The 23,094-nt window shown below is 35.7% G+C and overlaps 1 protein-coding gene across 6 annotated transcripts in view; it reads left to right on the top strand.

Moving 5' to 3' along the window:
* The window catches only part of LOC141724723 (uncharacterized), a 48,150-nt gene extending 25,647 nt beyond the window's left edge, over nucleotides 1–22,503 (top strand). For 4 of the 6 annotated variants that reach the window (XM_074526958.1, XM_074526957.1, XM_074526959.1 and 1 more), the window contains 27 exons: nucleotides 290–585; nucleotides 731–815; nucleotides 1,182–1,889; nucleotides 1,979–2,297; nucleotides 2,499–2,657; nucleotides 2,756–2,919; nucleotides 3,041–3,221; nucleotides 3,332–3,589; nucleotides 3,666–3,869; nucleotides 4,936–4,990; nucleotides 5,870–6,000; nucleotides 6,732–7,670; nucleotides 7,759–7,832; nucleotides 9,073–9,526; nucleotides 9,630–9,716; nucleotides 12,767–12,922; nucleotides 13,121–13,305; nucleotides 15,480–16,010; nucleotides 16,172–16,349; nucleotides 16,445–16,587; nucleotides 16,669–16,795; nucleotides 17,424–17,639; nucleotides 18,413–18,769; nucleotides 20,243–20,401; nucleotides 20,493–20,780; nucleotides 20,898–21,134; nucleotides 22,053–22,503. In XM_074526958.1, coding sequence (XP_074383059.1) covers nucleotides 290–585; nucleotides 731–815; nucleotides 1,182–1,889; nucleotides 1,979–2,297; nucleotides 2,499–2,657; nucleotides 2,756–2,919; nucleotides 3,041–3,221; nucleotides 3,332–3,589; nucleotides 3,666–3,869; nucleotides 4,936–4,990; nucleotides 5,870–6,000; nucleotides 6,732–7,670; nucleotides 7,759–7,832; nucleotides 9,073–9,526; nucleotides 9,630–9,716; nucleotides 12,767–12,922; nucleotides 13,121–13,305; nucleotides 15,480–16,010; nucleotides 16,172–16,349; nucleotides 16,445–16,587; nucleotides 16,669–16,795; nucleotides 17,424–17,639; nucleotides 18,413–18,769; nucleotides 20,243–20,401; nucleotides 20,493–20,780; nucleotides 20,898–21,053 — 6,610 coding nt within the window. In that variant the 3' untranslated portion in view covers nucleotides 21,054–21,134; nucleotides 22,053–22,503. Of the gene's footprint in view, nucleotides 1–289; nucleotides 586–730; nucleotides 816–1,181; nucleotides 1,890–1,978; nucleotides 2,298–2,498; nucleotides 2,658–2,755; nucleotides 2,920–3,040; nucleotides 3,222–3,331; nucleotides 3,590–3,665; nucleotides 3,870–4,935; nucleotides 4,991–5,869; nucleotides 6,001–6,731; nucleotides 7,671–7,758; nucleotides 7,833–9,072; nucleotides 9,527–9,629; nucleotides 9,717–12,766; nucleotides 12,923–13,120; nucleotides 13,306–15,479; nucleotides 16,049–16,171; nucleotides 16,350–16,444; nucleotides 16,588–16,668; nucleotides 16,796–17,423; nucleotides 17,640–18,412; nucleotides 18,770–20,242; nucleotides 20,402–20,492; nucleotides 20,781–20,897; nucleotides 21,135–22,052 lie in introns of those variants that run through there. The other 2 variants (XM_074526960.1, XM_074526962.1) reach the window with 2 other exon arrangements.
* Nucleotides 22,504–23,094: the final 591 nt, after the last annotated feature.

The raw sequence follows: 23,094 nt of genomic DNA, 5'->3' as shown, positions 1-23,094 counted from the left end.
ACCTGTGTGTCAAAAGCTTAGATTTAGTTGTTTTGCCACTCATCAGGGTAATGCTTTTCTTAAGCATTATTATTTGGTTAGTGTGGAACTCTATGTAGACATATATTGCTTTTTAGAAACTCGATATGAGCAGTTAGCTAGTTAATGCTTCGTCTATATATGCATTGGTTGTTAAAATTTTCTGTTACTGACCGCTAGTTTTTAATTCTACTGGAGTGTGTTGATCTAAATATAACTTAGTCTGAAGAGAGATAGCCTTTATTAATTTCTTAGCCTGCTGCAAAAACAGGTATGCGTCAAAGGAAAATGATATCTGGATCAGAGCTCTTTTTAAAGATCTAGTTATGGAGGCTGGTTCCGGTCTTATTATTCTAGGTCCGGTGGACATATCTGGAGGATATACTTCGGTGAAGGATAAAACAAATATATCTGTTATATCTACTGACATATATGTCCATCTCTCTTTAAGTGTTATATCTCTTGTTCTTAATCTTCAAACTCAAGCAGCTGGAGCATTTCAATATGGAAATGCTGATCTTTTGTCTCCCTGTACTCACTTTGATCGACTTTGGGTGTCCCAAAAAGGTTGCTTCCTAGTTTTTATTCATGAATTTCTCTCGGTATTGTTTAATGACTTCATGTTGCTTGTTTATTTTGTGATTATGTTTAAGTCTCTACTCAGTTGAAGCCTGAAGGTATTAACTAGAGTTGTCTTTCAATCTATGTGCAGAAAACGGACATCTTAATAGTCTTACCTTTTGGAGACCTCGAGCTCCCTCAAACTATGTCGTATTGGGTGACTGTGTGACATCAAGGTAAAACTGTGGTTTTTTGACATGGGCCTATTTCTGTGGAATTTCAAGAAGCCATATTCAATGTTGCTGCAGTATTTTAGTAATGAATATCTGCTTCACTATTCCGTGGAAAACGAATGAATTAAATATGGTTTTATACATGAGTTTGGCTTTTGATGCATCTAATTTGATTTGGATATCAGTAGCAGCAGTATGATTGTAGTGTCAATTTCTCTCTTCTTTTAGTGTTTTTATTGTACTTCGTATGTTTTCTTTGTTCTGATTTCTCTACATTTTTTTAATGCTCATCTATCAAAAGTTATAGAATCTAATAATATAAAACTATATTAGTGGAAGTTGACTAATATTTTTTAGCTCGTTCTCCAGGCCAATTCCTCCTTCATACACAGTGATGGCCGTCAGCAGTACATATGGACGTGTGCGAAAACCTCTGAGGTTCGAGCTCATAGGATTATTCTCTGCAATACAGGGATATGAAGGCTTAGAGGGAAATTTCACTACTAACAATGACTGCTCCATTTGGAGACCAATTCCACCACAGGGATATACAGCATTAGGATGTGTTGCACAAATAGGAACCCAACCTCCACCTACTCACATCGTCCACTGTGTACGTTCTGATCTTGTGACATCAACTAGATATTCAGAGTGCATATTCTGTACATCAGAAAATCAGTCCTTCTCGTCTGGATTTAGCATCTGGCTTTTAGACAATGTTGCAGGATCATTTTATGCTCACCCTTCAAGTAGTTGCCCTCCCATTAACATTTGTCGGGACCTGAATCATCTTGTTCAAATTAATTCAAGCCTATCTCATTTCTCTTTAGAGAATCCACCCTCCAATTTGGATTTTGAGCGTGATCTTGAAAATGGGCAACCGAATTGTCAGAGTGCTAAATCATCTGGATGGGACACAGTCAGATCAATTTCAAAACCATCTAATTGTTATGTTTCAACTCCTAACTTTGAGAGGATATGGTGGGACAAGGGTGGTGATATTCGCCGACCAGTTTCCATATGGCGACCTGGCCCACGTCCCGGTTATGCCATCCTTGGTGACTGCATAATCGAAGGGTTGGAACTATTATATATATTTTTTGTTTCATGTATTTTTTTTCACAATCCTTCTCAGTGAATAATGCAGTTACTGTTTTCCTTATCAGTTTAGAACCACCTGCTTTGGGTATCATTTTCAAGGCTGATAACCCCGTAATCTCTGCAAAGCCAGTTCAATTCACTCAAGTAGCTCATATTGTAAGGAAAGGTGTAGATGATGCTTTCTTCTGGTATCCTATTGCTCCCCCTGGCTATGCTTCGCTTGGATGCATTGTCTCACGAACAGATGAAGCACCCGCCCTGGAATCATTTTGCTGTCCAAGAATGGATCTTGTTAGCCAAGCCAATATCCTTGAGGGCCCTCTATCACGATCTTCAAGTTCAAGAGGATCTCACTGCTGGAGTTTATGGAAAGTGGATAATCAGGTTAGAGTAATGTTTCTGTGATACAGTGTTCAAGTTGTCTAGTATATAATCTATTTTTGTATTTACTGGAATCATTATTATCGTATTATATTGAATAAATTGCATAGCCATTATTTTTCAATTTCCATGCTGTTTACATTCCTCATTCCGCCTCTATACATCATGCCTCTTAGGATTGATTTGGTTAAAATCTCTGTGTAGGCTTACACTTTCCTTGCACGCTCTGACTTGAAAAGACCTTCGACCCGGCTTGCTTTTACTATCGGTGATTCTGTTAAACCTAAGACACGAGACAACATAACTGCAGAGATGAAATTGAGATGTTTGTCTGTGACAGTTTTAGACAGCTTATGTGGAACGGTTTGTGTCTGCAGGAATATCTCTCCTATTGTCTGGATATTAAAAAAAATTCTTCATCTTCTTTAGGCTTGCACTTAAAATAATGATTCCTTTTTCAGATGACGCCACTTTTTGATGTTACAATATCTAATATGAAGCTTGCAACTCATGGTCGACTAGAGGCATTAAATGCTGTACTAATTTCGTCTACTTCCGCATCAACATTTAATACACAGTTAGAATCATGGGAGCCACTTGTGGAGCCGTTCGATGGAATATTCAAGTAAAATGCTAACTATTTGAATTTTCTATGTAGTTAACTATTTAGCAGCCTGTTTGTCTCTGCAACCAGTTAAATTTTCTATGGAGTTTGCTTTATTAACTTATACTTTGTGTTGTTGGAGGTTTGAAACATATGATGCAGAAGCACATCCAACATCAAAGTTTTGTAAAAGAGCACGTGTTGCTGCAACCACTGCATTGAATATAAATCTCAGCACAGAAAATCTCAATTTGTTTTTGGAATCCGTTGTTTCATGGAGAAGACAGCGAGAATTAGAACAGAAAGCAATCCAACTAAATGAGGTTAACTGGAGTGTGTGTCTATGTATATAGTGTGTCTTTATAAAAATGTTTAGTGGAGCATGGTCTTGCTGAAGCTGTAGAGTTTTGTTAACAAATGTTTATCAATCCAGGGGCATCATGGTCATGCAGATGATTCCAATTTCTCTGCATTGGATGAGGAAGATCTCCAAACTGTTACAATAGAAAATAAACTTGGTTGGGATATTTATTTGAAGAAAGCGGAGCAGGATTCTAATGAAGTAGAATTACTGCATCATGATGATTATGCTTCTTTGTGGGTTCCACCTCCAAGGTACACTGACAGGTTAAATGTCGCTGAAACAAGGGAAGCACGCCGTTATGTTGCTGTGCAAATTATTAAAGCCAAGGTTTCAATATTTTCATTTTCAGTTTACCTATCTGTTATGACCTTAAAAGAGAAACTTAAATATTCTACTTTCACAGGCTTTACCTATTGTTGATGATGGAAATAGTCACAATTTTTTTTGTGCATTGCGCCTGGTTGTTGATAGTCAAGAGACATATCAGCAGAAACTATTTCCTCAGAGCGCGAGGACAAGATGTGTTAGGCCCATAGTTTCAAAAAGTAATGGTGTTGAAGGCACTGCCTGCTGGAATGAACTCTTCATATTTGAAGTTCCTCGAAAGGTGATTACGTTGCTGCCTTATATTATCTTATCAGCTAAACTTGTCACTTCTTAGAAGTAACTGGTTTATACTAAGCATACTGACACATTGTACTCGTATATTTGATATAGATTATTTATAGAGTTTCTGTAGGTGTTGCTAAGCTTGGAATGATATGTTTTCTTTTTAAGTTTTTGTAAAGGATATATGTATATTATTGATAACCTTTCTATATGACTGGAGAGATAATATCAAAATACAGATTCAATAGGTTGGTACAACCTTCTTGCTATAAGAACTAATTTTGCTGTATTTAGTCGGACAATTGCCGAATCGTATGTCTCAGAAGCAGTAAAGTTGGTTTTTTGCACGTCCCAGGGCACAAATCCTGTGTTAAAACCGAAAATCCATGGTAAAGCTCTGGACATGCTCATTCCCAAAAACTTGCTATGTATTTTTCTGCAGAAATTTAGTAATAAAAGCACCAAAGGATTTTCTAGATCAGGGTGGGGCCACATTATCTTAGAAATTAGCACTTGTCAATGTAATCTTTTTATCCACTTTATGTTGCTCTTCATTAGAACAGTTCATGCAAACACTGTGTAGCTAAGTGGTCTTTGTCTCTTTTTTATGACCTTCGTGCTACCATCAATGGTTATTAGGAAATCCAGTGGGGAAATTAGGTGCAGTTTAAATCTTTGTCCATGATGCATGTACAAGGGTAAAAGGTGATTCCTAATTTAGTTTATATCGATATTGACCTAACTACTGAGAAATGCTGTGGTAGTGCATGCGTTGATTGTGTAAAAATTCTTTGAGTTAATTGTTCAATTAAGAGGTATGATAGATTAATGCATATAATTGCTTACTCGGCTGAAGTCCAAGTATAAATGACATTAAGACATCTCTCATTCTGCTGCAAAGAACTATTCGTATACGACAGATTGATGAAAATGTTCCATTTGCAAGGTTCAACATAGTATATTAAAATCTGAAGGCATATATTATTGAATTATGAGTTTTCATCTCATACAGTCATAAATTTGGATTTAATTCCATGTAATTCTTTAATTGTGAAATGCTTTAGGGTGTGGCAAAGTTGGAAGTGGAGGTGACAAACCTTGCTGCAAAAGCAGGAAAAGGTACCTGTTCCCTGTGAATTCCTTCAGAATATGCTTTCCTATATATGTTGTGTGAATAGCTTTTGTCTTGTCCTATTGCATCTCTCTACAGTTCTGTAATAAGGAATCGAAGTGGTAATGAGATTCAATATAGCCCCTAACTAACTTTAGGCCCCATCAGTAATGAGGACACAGTACTCATAGCAAGATGGGAGTTACTACATGATTTAGTCTATTAAAGGTTAAATGTGATAAAATAATAAAGATGTCGAAAGAAATGTTTCAACTGAGCCATCAAATGGGTATATGAGAAGAAATCAATTAATATGAATATTTGCCTGTAGATGCCCAACTAAGAAAAGATTAGAAATTATGTAGAGTGAGGAAAGAATGACTGATAGCCAGTTAGAAAGTGTAGTACATTTAAGCATATGGCATTCAGTAACAAGTTTAGAACATCTTATGCATATCAGAGGCCTCAGCTACCCTTTTTTCTTCTTCCACTCTTCTTGTGTACTTTTCAATTATCATACCTAGCCATTTTGATCATGAATATGTGTGTGTGTGTGTATGTATAGATTTATAGAATTTTTGATTTTAACATTATACTCAAGGGTTCATAGTGATCCATTCTTTAATCCCAAGATGGGCTTTCGGAGGGAAGTGTTATGAGAAACTTGAGAGTCAACTTGTGGCTATTACCAGCCCCTTATGGTTATGGAAGAGTTAGTACTAACAATTTTCCTACCTTTAGAATATTTTCTTGTCCAAATTTTTTCGAAATACAAGATTCTTACACCAAACATTCAGATTCGAAGCTTGTGATAGATTGCCGACTATCTATGTAAGCTGATGATGTTGAAACATGTATAGATCTCAATATTCTTCTTTGCAATGTAGGTGAAGTTGTGGGTGCGTCTTCTTTTTCTGTTGGACATGGTGCAAACCCTCTAAAAAAGGTAGCTTCAGTTAAAATGTTGAATCAAGCATCCGAAGTCCAAAATATCGCAGCTTATCCCTTGAGAAGAACAGTAAGTCGTTTTAGATCATATTTACACTTATGTCTACTGAGTATAAGAAACCTGAGATTTATCTCAGGTAAGTTTCCTAAGATAATCTGGTTCTGTAGCAGATTTATCTCATATTGTTCAGAAGTAGAAATTTACCTGAAATATCAGTTTTTGCAGATGAACATTGTATTTTGCGTTGGAAAATATGAGATATTTTAACAGTTGAATTCCGAGAGTCTTTTCAAAACATGTAAAAAAGAATTTACAATTAAATGTACTATTTATGCATACAACATGTTCAGCAGCATAACAGATGGTGTTTTGCATGTGAAAACACTCAATTCTGCAGTAGAACCTTAACAAAAGTTAACAATTGAGTGTACTGTTTAAGCAAAACACCTAGAATTTTATGACTGAAAGTAATATTCATGCAGTAGCAGAACATCGTGTTCTGCCCCGTGTACAAATATTGGTCATATTTTGGAGAACATTTTTAATCATACAGAACTGTGCAAGCATATGTCTAGGTTTAGAAATTAGTGTATATTTATGTAATACAGTGTTCAGCTGCAGAAAACTATTATATCAGCGGTATTTGTACTACAAAATTAAGTGAGTTCTTTTGCAGAACCCTATTATCTTTGGGAACTTACCTGAAATAAATCTCAGGTTCCTTGTTCTCATTCAAACATAGCATCATTATGTTTATTGTTAATTTTGCTTCTCATTGCAATTTAATTGTTCGTGTACAGGTTTCATCTGGAAGTGATGATATCCATTCTCATAGTAGCCTTGTGGCTTCAACCTCTTATTTTGAAAGAAAATCAGTTGCTAACATTCAGACCGAGGTGGAAGAAGGAAACGATATTGGTTTCTGGGTAGGCCTTTCTCCAAAAGGTTCATGGGAGAGTTTCCGATCATTTCTTCCATTGTCTGTGATTACTAAAACGTTGAATGGTGATTATGTTGCTGCGGACGTGATCATAAAGAATGGTAAGAAACATGCAGTTTTGAGGGGCTTGGTGACAGTTTTCAATGATTCTGATGTCAAATTGGAAGTGTCCATTTGTCATGGACCAATGATTCATACTCACAGTCTGTCAGCAGAAAATGTTGTGGATTCCCTGAATCCTGGTTCTTCTTGTATCTTGCCCTGGAAAAGTGCTTTAAAAGGTTCTGATTTCTGTTTACTTGTTCGTCCATGCACTAACGATGCTCACCCTCCCTTCTCATGGGGAGATCTTGTTAACATTGGGCATCCCTGGGGTAAAGAACAACAGTCCACTGAGCAAGGTTCTCTTTCTAGACAAAGTACCATGAAGCATGGAATGAAAATGCCTGCATCATTCAAGCTTGGTCAACTTGAGAAGACTGATGTTTTCTTCTGTTCGAGTACCCCCAATGGTGATCATTTTTGGTTTAGCGTCAGCACGGATGCATCAGCACTTCATACAGAGCTTAATGCCCTTGTATATGATTGGAAAATTTCCATCAACTCTCCTCTGAAGTTGGAAAATCGTCTTCCTTGTCCAGCAAGATTCATTGTGTGGGAAAAATTGAAAAATGGAAACAATATTGAACGACAGCGAGGCTTAATATCATCCCGTGGAAGTGTAAACATACATTCTGCCGATATTCAAAATCCAATATATGTTACATTGTTTATACAGGGAGGTTGGTGTTTGGAAAAGGTATAATTTCTATGAAAGCTTTCCTTTTTATTAAGCTTTAATGTGGAATATGTTTTGCTTGAGAAACCTTATTGTGCTCTTGTTACAGGACCCTGTTCTTGTACTAGATCTGTCATCTAATGATCATGTATCATCATTTTGGATGGTTAGCCAGCAGAAAAGGTATGCTTTCTTTTCTTCATGTCCTTGCATCTTGCAATTTTCTTTTCAAGCACTACAAAATAGTAATAAAGAGTAATCAGGCTGTGCTCGCACGAACGTGCGCACACACATACACGCAGCCCTAATATGGATTTCTTTTAAATGTAAATTTTGTTATGCGTTTACGTAGTAGTTACATTGTACTGTACAGTATTGAACTGTTTTTTTACCAACCAGTGACAATTGTATATCATGTTTGGATTGTGTTCAGCTGTTTAAAGATCTAGTTTATTTAAGTTTCCAATCTTAGTTAACAGGCATTTGTTGTCTGAAAATGGTTTATGAAATAAATTTAGGATTCCGCCTTCATTTTCAGCAAATGGGGATGAAAATGAGTCGACAAGCCTGACTATTTTTCTGATTCGATTCTAGGCAGTTTTTCCCTATTTCATCGATAAAAAAATCTCACACACAGTTACGGCCTATATTAAAATGGCAACTTAAATTTTGGTTCATGTCCTTCATGTCCAAGGAACTACAAGATATAATGTTATTTGCAAATCTTCATCTTTAATTAGTGAATATGTGCACTACTGGCTTATCTGTATGAATTCTCATCTAAGTAATTTTTGTTATACATCTCTGTCGTGTTCTCGTCAAATCATTTTTTATGTTCACAAAATAAAGATCTAGATTGTCATTTACATATTGTCCTATTTAGTGCAGTAAGACTAAAAGAGTAAAATTATAGAGCTTTGTCCATCTATTTCCCAGTTTAATACAAATTGTGGAACACGGGTTTAAATTTATAAGAGTAAATCCTCATACGATAAGTTAATTCATATTATTAGTATTTATTATTAATAATTGACAATGTATTATCTTTTATTATTACAAAGACAACAAACGTGATTATTGGAAAAATATCTTATAATTACAATTCAACACGTGAAAAGAAAGGCTAGCAAATATTTTTGAAGCGAATTGCGTAATCACAGTGAATGAGCTAGTTACCATAGACTCTGGCAACCTGTTTACATAAAAAGGAGAGCCATTTCACATTGTTATTAAGCTAGTGTGAAAGTAACTAATTGTGGGATCAGTAGACTAAATCTAGTTGACTTGTGAAATGATTTTCTTTGTGCCCCATGCTATCTATTTTAGAAGTACTTGACGTTCTAGATGCTGGTTGCTATTATTTTCAGCTGTGTTCCAATATTTCATACAATCATATATTATCTTCCTTATTAATTTTATGCAGGAGATTGCGTGTGAGCATAGAGCGTGACGTTGGAGGAACTATAGCTGCTCCAAAAACTGTAAGATTTTTTGTTCCATACTGGATCAGCAATGATTCGTCTCTTCCTTTAGCATATCAAGTGGTGGAAATAGAACCTTTGGAGGCTTCGGATTTGAATTCCCTTCAGAGATCTAAAACGGGTAGATTTGGATCAGCAGCAACGAGAAGTCCTAGTATCTCTGCGGACAGAAATCCTTTTGGCTCGAGGAAAAACCTGCAAGTGCTAGAAGTGATTGAAGACACTAGTCCAACACCTAGTATGCTTTCTCCCCAAGATTATGTGGGGCGTGGTGGTGTTATGCTGTTTTCATCTCGCAATGATAATTATTTGTCTCCGCGAGTGGGAATCACTGTTTCCGTACGAGATTCTGAAAATTATAGTCCTGGAATATCTCTCCTTGATCTGGAGAAAAAGGTAACATTGACAATTACCTACCTATCTTCAAATTAGTAATCTGTTGTTTAACTGTCCTGCAATTCCCTTTTAACCTTGTACATTCATGTGTTACTGTTTACAGCAACGAGTTGATGTCAAGGCTTTCAACTCAGATGGATCTTACTACAATCTTTCAGCTGTATTACATATGTCTTCAGATAGAACAAAGGTTTATTTGCTGATCCTTACATTTTTTTGGCAATGATTAATATGCTCTGAGCTATTCTTGCCACTGTGTCAGTTGACCATAACTTTCATAGAGAATTGTTTGATGTGCTCAAGAATTGTATATGTTGTAACTCCTTGAAATCATATTTATATACATTTTCTAGCTCTCCAACAAAGAAATAAATTGTTAGTTCATGTCAAAAGATTGGGGGACTATTAACAAGGCTGTTTAGTTCCATAATTATAGGGATTGCAGAATTGACGCGGAACAAGGAATTAAAATATTACTTTGCAATTATTTTTGTTATTAATTAAAAATGGATATGATAGTATATTATTAGGCTGTAGTTATTTTAAATGAGTAGATTTCTAAAAATATTCTAGATTATAATATAGAATAATAAAAGGGTTCCTTTATTAGAAGATTTTTACTTGATGGCAAGATGTAATATTTTATTTTTAAGGAGACTTTGAATTATTATGATTGAGATTGTTCTCCCTTGTTATGGGTTGCGATCCTAACAAACTTCTCTTTTGCGGTTGAGAAATCCTAGGGGTAGTGATTCTTCTTCGGTTGGATCACCTTAGGCGTAGAAAATCTGCGGTTAATCAACATGATTCTATCCTTTCATCATTTTTAATTGTTGTCCTACATCAAGAATCGTACCAAAGACACCACTAACCGCTCTCCTCAATTATAATAAACAGTCCATCTTAGTCCATCTTTCCCAGAGTCACTAAATTATACTCCCTCCGTCCCTCCCAAATGTTTACATTTGGGTTGGGCACGGAGTTTAAGAAAAATAATAAAGTAGTGGAGAAAAGTTAAAAAAGTGAGTAAAATAGTGGGACCGATTAATATTATATGTATAAAGTGGGTATAGTGGAGAGAAGTAGTGGATGTAGTTAATTTAAAAATGATAAAAACTTTACTATTTTTGGAATATTTTGAAATGTAAACTATTGGAAGGGACATCCCAAAAAGGAAAGTGTAAACAAATGGGAGGGACAGAGGGAGTATCCTATATGTAATTAGTGTAAGAGGGATAATACTAAAGTACTGCAAATGATTGAGGGTTTGATTCTTCTTAACAACATTTTTAAAATGTATAACCCCAAATATATTATGTCATATTTTAATGGTTCGAATCTTATCAGTAACAGTATAAAATCTAATATTAATAGTATTACCTATAAAAAGACCATAAGAAGTTTAGGGTTTGAATTGTATTAGTAATATATTAAAATTATTTTATTAGTCTGAAAAAACTGAGGTAAATGATTTCATTCTGATCTACAAAAAAAGTACATAAATATTTGTATTGATGAACTACAAAAAAATCTTTGCTTTAAACATGATATAGTCTAGTTTATCAAAAAAATAAGTGATGCAGATGATGCCGTAGTGGGACCACAGGCAAGTCTGAGATGTTTCTCAGAGGTAGAGAAGAAAGTTTGTGTTTAGTAGTTATATATCAGGAGGGTGTAATGTAATTGTGTTCGTAGGTGGCTAGCTCAAGGAAGTTATGAGCTCCAACTGAAGGGCCGACTTGGCCTTGTTAGTTGTGGTTTATTCTTGATTGGAATTAAAGTTTTTATCAGTTAAACAAATTTCTTAAAGGAGAACGTGCATGTCATTAGATGGATTTTATGAGATCCGAAATTATGGTTATATTGTCTTGATTCTCAATATATGCCATTGATTTTGTACTGTACATATTGCAAAATTGTTGGGATAAATTATGGAGGTGCATTCTATTGTGAGTCTATGCAATTGATGTTATCACCGTCCCACAATAATCTTCCAGTGAAGGCTTAACGACACCATTGATCTTAACTACAGTTTAAGAGTCATGAGTGATAGTTTTGTTTGAATAGATGTCCGTCAACAACTAAGATTTACAACTTGCCAATCTGAGTTGTTTCTTATGGTAAGCAATATAAACAAGGTTATCACGGCGCCAAGTCGACCCTCGACGCCCGAGTACCTTCGTAAAGACTAGTCGATAAGTCGCTCGACTAGTCGTAAAAAGTCGACAAAATGTTCATTATACATATAATTACTTGATTTAATTTATAATATAATTGAACATGATAGTTTTATAATTAAAATCAAAAGTAATAGAATAGTAAGTTCAAAATATGCACGGTACACCATAATTATTGTTATGAAGACCCCAAGTCGGGTTACAAGACTCTTGGGCAACCTTCACGTCAACTAGTCGACGACAAGTCGGGCTTCGAGACTCTCGGCCCATGAGTACCTTCGCGTCGACTAGTCGTCGACTAGTCGTCTTCGTGATAACAATGAATATAAGTGAATTACTGAAAAAATAATTAAGGACAAATAATAGTTATGGAAATGCCATCAAGCTATAAGTATACCTTGACCCCCTTTAAAAATGTTGGTAGTATTTGTAGGTTCGAAAGTCGAAAGAAAGTCCATGGTAATTGTTCCTGGAAGTGAAATCATGAGTATTGTAGGATAGTTTCCCTATTCTATTTGTCTTTGTTTACAAATAGTCATAGAATGGTGATGGAAGTCACATTTTTCTCTCTCTCATTATTGAGCTTGATATTTGAGTAATATTTCATGTAGCACTACTGCTAATCTGCTATGCACGGTTGGTTAACATTTTTTAAATAAGCTTCTTAGCGCTCCTTTTGAACAACAGTAACCTCATATTGTCTGATTATGTTTATAATTATTGATTTTACTAATCCCAAAATGTATCTGTTTTGAGTAGCAGATTTATGAATTTATTAGCAAATGGGATAGTTCTCGTTTACCTTTTAATATTTTACTTGGCTAGAAAAGAAATTAGAGAAATTGTAAGTTTCATGTGTTAGTAATAAAACAGAAAAATATTAAAAATCTTACGTGGACCTGCATGTTGCTGCTGTGTTAAGGTTGTAGTTTTAGTTAGGAGGAGATACTATTGAGATTATGAGGGTTTTGCATGCAGGAAAATTTTGGATATGAAAGTCATAAAGTTTTGTATCTGTTAAATTTCTGCTAATCAGTTGTGACTATATGCTTTACTGGTGCAGGTTGTTCATTTTCAGCAACAAACCTTGTTCATTAATAGGGTTGGGTGCAGTCTCTGTCTTCAACAGTGTGATACTCAGTCTTTGCAATGGATACATTCAACTGATCCTCCACTACAGTTGAGATGGCAGTCCCTTGCAAAAGCTGAGATGCTGAGAGTATGTACAAATAAACCAAACATCTCTTCTACATTGTTTCTATTGTGATGGAAAAAATGAAAACGTTCATGAAGTTTAATTGATCTTACATGCAGTATTTTTCGCATCACTTTAACTAAAATAATAGTCATGGCTTTACCTTAAGCAAACCAAACTTTACAACTTCATGGTCTACTTACATAGACATTTTTTGTTCAGTTGCGGATGGATGGATATAGCTGGAGTACGCCATTTAGTGTTGGAACTGAAGGTGTTATGTGTATTTCTTTAAACAATGCGCCTGCAAAGTTTCCAACGCAATTAAGAGTAGAAGTTAGAAGTGGTACAAAGAGCTCTCGCTATGAAGTTATATTTCGTCCCAGTTCATTTTCAAGTCCTTACAGGTGAATAAGTACTGGGAGTGTTTTGTTTTTTCGATGGGAAACGTGAACCTTAATAGGAAGATTTTGAATATATCGCAGTACTATCTATACATAGAATTTTATTTTCAAATATACAAGTACATGTGCATTCACATATCACTAACACATGTTGTAACATCCTACATAGACCATAGTGCTTGGAGCCTTTATAAAGACAGGTTAATAACTAATGTATATCAAATTGCTAGCTCTTTCGGACTGACATGTGGTGGGTTGCATGGTTGTCACGGCGCTCGACTAGTCGCAGCTAGTTGACGGCTCTCGACTAGTCGCAGCTAGTTGACGACTAGTCGAGCAGTCGAGATCTGGCAGTCAACTAAACTTGTGAGAAAAATGCATATTTCGGGCGACTGGTCGACGGGTCGGGTCGACTAGTGATTATGGGCCTCCGACTGGTTTATTTTAATGACCCAAATCCGGCCAAACCCAGCCCAAATCCTTTTTAGGCCAATATTTCAAACAAAAAAAATGATGCTTCCCAGCAGCTTTTATACATACAGATTATGTATGTATATGTTTACGAATTTTCAGATGTTTTAATAATTATACATACAGATTATGTATGTATATATAGGCAAATGATCAAATAGAAACCACTAAAATAGAAACTTAAATGGAAACCAAGAGAAACAACCCCTTTATGACATCACCCACCCCCTATATCACATCACCCACCTCCCAGATCACATAACCTATCCGGGGCCTACTTCCGGCCCCCAAAATCCACCCCGAGCCCCCTAGGCCTCACCAAGGCTTGAATCATCATCCTAGATAGGCCCCAGACATTGCATATTACATAATCATAGTTATTTTGCTTTGTTGTTATCTCTTTCCACTTATCTATGCATTCTCTTCAAGTATTTGGATCCTAAAATTCTGAAATACAACATTAAGTTAGCTGTTAGAACCTTCAAATACATAATATATTTATTTTTATGTAATTTTAGTAATATATTATTATTTTGTTTACACTAGTCGACTAGTCCATCGACTTGCCTCGACTTACCGACGTGACAACCATCGTGGGTTGTTAGGGTCCGATATACATTCAGTTGTCGGCTTGAATTTTATAAATGATATGAGAGGCTTACTCGGAAGTGCAGCTGCACTACCCTCATTTCATACAATTAATTGCGGACGAGACGAGGACGTGATCCAATAGGGGGTGTTTGTAACATGCACGTCGTTTAGAATGAAAGTGTTTGAAACCCTTATAAAGACAAGTCAAATAACTAATGTATACCAAATTGTTAGCTCTTTTGGACTGACCTGTGCCTGGTTGTTGGATCAGGTATTGGATTCAGTTCTGGGCTTGGATTTTGTACATGCACATTAATTAAAGAGTCTCTCTTCCCATATCAAACCAATGTCAACCTAACACACCTTAGATTTTGTATTATATATATTTATGTGTGTTAGCTATAGCCAATTTTAGCTACAGGATGTCTTGGTGATTTATGTTTGTTTATGTATATGTGACGATTGAACTGTATTTCTTTCTGCCATTTTGTTATTTGTGATTTTATGAAGTGCCATTACTTATGAAATATTGCGAAACAGGACCTACTCCTTTGTTCATGAATACGTTCACATCTATACATATGAATTGTCACGAGATTGTCAGAGAAGTCATTAAGGTGACATATGGCCAAATGTTGCTATGGCTTAAATACATCCCCTATTCCATATACTGTATGTATATTATTTTATTATAGTATCACTCTGCATTTTAGTGACTAAAAAAATAACAACTAGAAAAGAGTTTCTCTGTATGCATTGCTTTAAATCTTCGAAAAACAATATGTGCAAGTAATTGGCTGTCTCGGATATGATGAATGAATAATTTGATTAAGACGAGTAAGAATTTATTTTTTAAAATGTCTTTGTTCTACAATATTAGTACTCTCATTCTGTGAGTTTCTGTAATTACTATTGTTACTACGCCTACGTATGAATGAAACAACTGGTTTTGTTACTTTTATGAGCAAAAAATCTGCCAACGAGCTATATGTTGACCAAATTCATTACGAATAAACTTTCAGTGTTTTATTTTAGATTTGATATGTCCAAGACTGCCTTCTATCTTTGTTAAAATCTGGTGTGGCAAGTGTAATAAGAAATTTGTTTATCAACAGGATTGAGAATCATTCTCTGTTTTTGCCGATTCGTTTCCAGCAAGTGGATGGTTCCAGTGATTCATGGCAGTCGCTTCTTCCCAATTCATCTGCCTCTTTTTCATGGGAAGATCTAGGCAGACCACGGCAGTTGGAACTCTTGGTGGATGGTGATGACCGTTCAAAATCACTTAAGTATTGTATTGATGAGATATCTGATCATCAGCCTGTTTTTGTGAGTGAAGAACCTACAAGAGTTCTACGTATTAACATACTGAGAGAGGATAAAGTTAATGTTATAAAGATTAGTGACTGGATGCCGGAGAATGATCCTGAAGCAACTTTAAGTAGAAGCACTTCTTTTTCTTCGATCCCAGTTTCCGAAAATGAGAATCTTCAACAATCAACTTTGAATAGTGAATTTCATGTTATTTTTGAGATTGCTGAACTTGGGCTATCTATCATTGATCATACACCTGAGGAGATACTATATCTTTCTTTGCAAAGTCTTCTGCTGTCATATTCAACTGGATTAGGTTCTGGGATCACTAGGTATAATCTATCAATAATCACCAAGAAGAAGGCATCATGTAATATTTGCTTTAGGAACACAAATTTTCCCGTAGTTAATTCATATGCACATGTCATTTTAGTTTATTTGTTATTTGTAATGATCTATCCAATGTAATTTTAAAACTTTACTTACATTACAGGTTGAAACTAAGAATGCGGGGATTCCAGGTGGATAATCAGTTGCCTTTAACTCCAACACCTGTTCTTTTTAGACCACAGAGAGTTGAAGATGAGACTAATTACATCCTGAAATTTTCCATGACGCAGCAGTCCAATGGATCACTTGATTTATGTGTGTATCCTTATATTGGCTTTCAAGTATGTTACTATTCTTCCTTATAACTTTCTGGGGAAAGTCTGTTTCAACAGTTTTCCATATATCTTTGCTTATTATTTGATTATGGATGTACCAGGGACCTGAGAATTCTGCATTTCTGATTAACATTCATGAACCAATAATTTGGCGCATTCATGGGATGATTCAGCAGATTAACTTAAGCAGGTTATCTGAAACTGAAAGCACTGCTGTTTCGGTTGATCCAATCATTGAAATTGGGTACGTAAGGTGTATTTACAGCTTATATGTAATTAATCTGCTAACCTGAATATTTTCCTAACTAGAATTTTAATTGAATAGTGTATTCAACTTTTCCGAAGTTCGCTTCAAAGTCTCCATGGCTATGTCACCATCTCAGCGACCAGTTGGTGTTCTTGGATTTTGGGCATCCTTGATGACTGCACTTGGAAACACTGAAAATATGCCGGTAAGCAGTGAATCTTTCATTGAAACTCGTTTGACATTTTACATGTTTTTATTCAAAAGCTAAATGTGAGTCTTTAATAAGCTAGGTCCAAATATGTAACTTTGAAAAATATTATTCTAGTTTAAAATGGTGGGGAAACGGTAAAGCATGAAATCATTACAACTAAATTGCCAAATCTATACCTTATTAGCTGTATAAGTGTACCCGATGATATCAACAGGCTGAATGGTTAAGTTCTTGATGTACTCTTTGAATGTTTTATTTTAGAGCTTGAGTTTTAAAGTTAATCACGAAGATTATTGTGTGACTCATTATTCTACCAAAATGATTATAAACGATTGAATTCCAAAATTCTTGATTTTTTTCTGGTATTCAGGAAGTTTGGTATACGTTTGATTCAGAAAAACACTCAACCATTCGATGGTTAAGTTAAAGATAATGTCCTTAAGCTTTTGTTTTTTTGTGATGTAAGTAGAATTACTACACTTTTGGGGGAAATGAAGTACAATATGTTTTGTGTTAAGTAACCAACTCATCTAAAACCTTATGTTAAGACGAAGGCCCCAACTGGATCTTATTTTATATTCTAACATTTTGTAAAGTAAAGTAATTCATTTGTGTTACACAGATTCGAATAAATCAAAGGTTCCAGGAGAATATACGCACGAGGCAAAGCGTTCTCATGAATAATGCCATCGCCAATATCAAGAAGGATATTCTCGGTCAGCCTCTTCAACTGCTCTCAGGTGTTGACATACTGGGCAATGCTAGTAGTGCACTTGGGCATATGAGCAAAGGTGTTGCAGCTCTATCAATGGATAAGAAATTCATTCGGCAGAGACAAGTATAGCACCTTTTTTCTGTAGAGCTATATTTTAACCGATTAAGGACTCCAATTTAATAATGTCAAATGACCTTTACAAGTATTTTATCAAAATTGACTTTTTCAAAGAAGGTTCTACTGAGTAAGGACTACTTGGAATTTGTCGAATGAAATTCCATTAGGGACTAAGCACTCTACTCTTAATTTGTCAAATGAGGTTCTACACAGTACATAGATGATTAAAGATTCTCTGAGGTGAAACCTAACCTTGGTTGATTATTAAGAAATGGTACAATATAAGGTGGTGAAGAAAATAGACGCGACTCATATTTGTATGGGCATGTACATTCTGTAACAGTTTCCCCACGTAAACGCAGCAGAATTTAAAATTGGACATATTTTACATCTTTACCCTAACCAAAGTAAACAAGCTTAAAATCTATCCTCCTTTATAAAAATAGCCTCGTGTCAATATATTTTAAAGCTCCGACATTACAGCATGAATGTATGACATTTAAATATAATATTGTCGTGCAGCTTCGATCTAGACGAGTATTTCTCCCTGTGATTTCTCTGCATTAAGTCTGACGGTTTTGTAAACTAATTAAACACTAATATAGAACTGCACAAGTACTTCATTTTGGTCTCAGGTTGATTGTTTGAGGTCATCGAAGAGAGCAAGAAGTCATCTGTGATAATTAATAATTTTACACGTGCATGATATATTATATTTTAGATGTGCGATATCTTTATTAATGTAATTTCATGACTCAACTGTGAACCTTGTTTGTCAGGAGAGCAAAGGCGTGGAGGACTTTGGTGATGTAATAAGAGAAGGGGGTGGAGCTCTAGCAAAAGGATTTTTCCGAGGATTTACTGGAATTTTAACAAAACCTCTTGAAGGAGCCAAAGCTTCTGGAGTAGAGGGGTTTGTTCAAGGTGTTGGAAAAGGAATAATAGGTGCAGCTGCACAGCCTGTCAGTGGGGTTCTTGATCTTTTGTCAAAAACCACTGAAGGTGCAAATGCTATGCGGATTAAAATTGCGTCTGCTATTGCTTCAGAAGATCAACTCCTTCGCAGGAGGCTTCCCCGAGTAATTGGTGGTGATAATTTGCTAAGACCATACGATTTCTACAAAGCTCAGGGACAGGTATAGGTTATCTTGCTAGTATGTGATTTTGTCTCTTAACACCTCTGTGTCTGTATAGAATTGTATTTATCTACTATATATGTCTATCAACTAATGCAATGTTAGAATAATAATCACACAAGCACCTTAAAATCAGATAGTATTAAAATATAAAACAACCCCTTGGTATGTATGGTAATTGGTAAATACTGGGAAAATTATCTTGTTGATTTATTTTGACGCAGGAGAACAGGAGATTGACTTTACAAAAAGTATAACTTATTATTAATAAAAATAGCTAAACATTGGATAAGTGATCAAGGGAATAATGACAAGCCTAAGACTAATATTACTAGGATTGTTTTGATTGGAACAAATCTAGAAAGCAGGGCGTGGTACCCACCGGACGTACTATGCACCTGATACGTTCTGGGTGCGACTAGATACCTACGGGCCAGCCGGTGTGTCCCCCGTATTTTAGTGCTCCAATCCCATGCAATACGGCCACATATGAAACTTCATGTGTTGAGCTTATAGATGTAGCCCCATTTTGGTGATGATTTCTTTTAAAATACTATGTTGTAGTATATTTTTGTGATATGTACTGCAAAGGAGTAATGAGAAGGAGAATGGATTTTGTTAATTATGTGAGGTTTTCCACAGTTTTTTTAGATGATGAGAATTTTGCGGGCATAAATTCTCATCCTTAGACTGCCAGGACTTTCCTTGTTTTATCTTTTCTGGAAGTAGGTTACCCTTGCTTAGTAAAAAGTGAAGCTGTCTCTGTCTGGAAAAATTGTTTTTGGACATGAGAGTCACCCTGAATTTTTTATTCATATCCTACTTTCTTTCTTAAGTATATGAGAGAAGTTGCTTTACCAATTAACAATCTTCGAGTAAGAAGTTAATTACCAGTTGAATTTACGTGTGACAAAATAGCACTAAAGAAAGTTTTTTTTTTGCTAAATGCACTATTGAAAATTGGTTTGTAAAAAGAGTGTGATATGTATTTTTCAGAAAGTTATGCCATGCATTATCTGTCCAATTCACTTTCTTCAATAATGTAATTACCAGCTTAGCTTATGCGTGACAAATGCCATGAGAGAAAGTGGGGTGGTAACACAAGTGCGTCATATTTTGTAGTTTCTTCCAATTTTCAGGAATTCAGGCTTTTACTTTTTGCAAAAAAACAAGAATATAGCTATTTGAAGAAAAGAAAATTGAAAACAAAAAGATCATATTTTAAGTGTTCATTTTTCAGGATTGATGAGTGAGAGGACATGTGTTAGATGTTTCAAAGTTCTGAAGTAAAAAACGAGTAGTCTAATTTCATTTTTTAATGGATGCTGGTAATGGTTATCAGGACATTTATAAGTTGTGATTACACTAATCGACAGGCCACTGTCTGCGTAATTTCATGTTGCTATTAATTTTTCCAAGTTAACTAACATTTATCTTCTACCCTGGTTTGCGTGGTTTATTATGGTCGCAAAGGTGATACTGCAACTAGCAGAATCTGTATCGTTCTTTCGGCAAGTTGACTTGTTCAAAGTGCGTGGGAAGTTTGCCTTGTCTGATGCATATGAAGATCATTTTTTGCTCCCTAAAGCAAAATATCTTCTTGTCACTCACAGAAGGATTTTACTTTTGCAAGTAAGTTTATTTAATTCATAAATATCCTTGCATCTAATTATTAACTGTGCCCGAGATAAAGAAGGATGTATCTGTAATCTATCATTTTCAGCAAGCATCCAGCATTATTGGGCACAAGAAGTTCAACCCTGCCAGAGATCCATGTTCTGTCTTGTGGGATGTCTTGTGGGATGACCTGATGACAATGGAGTTAACTCATGGAAAGAAAGACCGGCCGGATTCAATACCTTCGAGGATTATTCTTTACTTACGAGGTCGATCTTTTGACAGCAAGGATCAAGTTCGCATAATTAAGTGCAACCGTGAATCTAATCAGGCCTTTGAAGTTTATACTTCGATTGAGCAAGCCATGAATACTTATGGGCCAAACCAGACGATGGTTAGTTAATAAATTCTGTCATGTGCAAATCTGATTAGAAATACATAGCTATTTCATCGTAGATGATGATTTGTTACCTGTTGATAAATGTTTCGCTAATCTATTGATGCCATTCAGGATATGCTGAGAAGGAAAGCCGCAAAACCGTACTCAGCTGTTGTTGATTCCCCTAAGGCTGAAGCTCTCCCGAAAGATACCTTTTACCTCATGTCTCACCAGCGGATGCCTTCACCTGTTTCTCACAGTTCTACTTTTGGCACTGGTGCAAATTAGCTGTGAAAGAAATACAATGGAGTTATCGTTGATAAGTTTGAGTCCTAGTTGTCAAGATGGCCATCAGAACAAAGAATTGAGGTTTGGAACATCTTTTATATCTTTTGATGTCATTTCATAAAAGTCAAGTCAGATATTAACTTGCATTCCTGAATCTTAATGAGTGTTATTAGTTCCAAAAAACTCTGTACTTAGCTTCAGTGGTTGGTAGCATGAGATTCTCCAAGTCCCTCATCAACCTCGCAAGAGGTGCTTGTTGCAATATACCCCCCCACCCCCCAAATCCCTTCCCCAAAAAGAAAATTCCTCAAGATAATTATGCACTTTGTCTAGTGATGGTTACATTTCTGCATCGTATTGAATGTAGTGAAGGAGTTTAGCTTACGTGTTATGTTTCTTCGGCATCTTTCCAACATAATCTATTTGACCTATATACTCCCTCCGTCCCTCTCATTTCTTTGCAGTTTTTTGTCATATCTGACACGCATTTTAAGGCTATTATAAAGTATAGCTACATAATTTATTTTTGAAATTTTCTTTTTTTGTAAAAATTTTAACATCATATTTTTATTTAGAAGAAAAAAATAATTAAAGAAAGTTAGGAACTATACTTAATAGGAGCCTTAAAATGCTTTCCGAGCCCCGTCCGTCAATGTAAAGAACCTAGAGGGACGGAGGGAGTATATGTAATGTTGAAGCTGACTGTCCCAATTGGAGGAGCAACCTATAAGGGACACCTCACGAAGGATGCATTAGGAATGTGAATAGAAAAGTTCAGAGCATACAAGGTCAAGGAGCAAGCGAAGGTTCTAGTTTTAAGGAAGGGTCTTCATTAGTACACTTGTGTGCATCTCTATTATTTTCTGCTGCACAAGTGAAGTTACAATTAACTTTTTCAAGCTCATACAAAGTTCTTATTTTTGTTTTTAAGAAGACTTACTTTGTGTTTTAGAATGCATACATATTGATGTAATTATGTTTTTGTATTGCAATTGTCAGAAATTTGGCATGACAAGTGAGCATTGCACAGCTTCTGAGCATTTGGAGACAAACTGCAATCCACTTGTTTCTGGGCAGCAGTTCTGAGCATTAACCTGATAGACAAGGGAAAGGATGTGGCAGAGTTCAACAATCAAATCATATGATATCAAATAGATGTACATACTTTCGTTCATATATATGTAGGACTGTATATATTTATATTTTTAAAATCATAGAATTTTAGTAGTAGTTTCAAAAATGTATATATGCATGTAGCACCAGCTTGTCCTTTTGTCATTTTTTAAAGGAGGCCAATATAAGTAGCTAATATCTCATAGAGGTAGAAGAGCAGCCCAGCTATTGTGAGGTGAAGAGGGCCTAAGCATATTGTTGGGACTCTAGTCCTCAAAAATTTTGTAAGATCATTTACAAACCATTCTATTGAGCTCAATTTATTTATGTTTATATATATGGGGCCGTCCTCTGATAGAAATCGCTAGTAGTCTAAAAACTAGACAAAGTGTCATTGTTGTAACTATGATTAAAGTTAAAGACCGGTAAATTAATTATTTATTTCTGCCTCGGTGCAAATGTTGAGCACCGCACCTTATGTTAGGCACTATACGACTTCAGTAGGTCCCTGAGAGTCCCTGTATCACAGCCTTTCAGGTCCTACACTGCTGTCGGATAGCCAAAAACCTTAACCCCGAGTCTCTGTTAAGGAATTCCATGGATAGTTTCATTTGACAGCTGTTGGTGGTACTATTGCTGCCTTGCAAAGCTGCAGCACAGCACCTGCAGCAGTTAACTAATAGGGCTTTTCCCTCTCTATAGCGCTCAGAAACAAACCTAAAACATGGGGTTTGGAGATTTGAGTCCTCTCCTTGCCTGAACTTCGACTTGGGTGTTAACTTGTAACACACTTTTGAATTACAAAGCTGTATTATGTTTTAGCTTTACTCGAATTAATAATCCAAAAAGTGAGGATTGTAAAGAACATTATTTTGGACAAGCATACATTTGCAACTCTTGTATGAGTATAAGGGCAGATCGAAGATAT

The sequence above is a fragment of the Apium graveolens genome, chromosome 5 (genome assembly GCF_009905375.1).
Source record: "Apium graveolens cultivar Ventura chromosome 5, ASM990537v1, whole genome shotgun sequence".
NCBI classification, from domain to species: domain Eukaryota; kingdom Viridiplantae; phylum Streptophyta; class Magnoliopsida; order Apiales; family Apiaceae; genus Apium; species Apium graveolens.
This window is presented reverse-complemented; position numbering and strand designations above follow the sequence as displayed.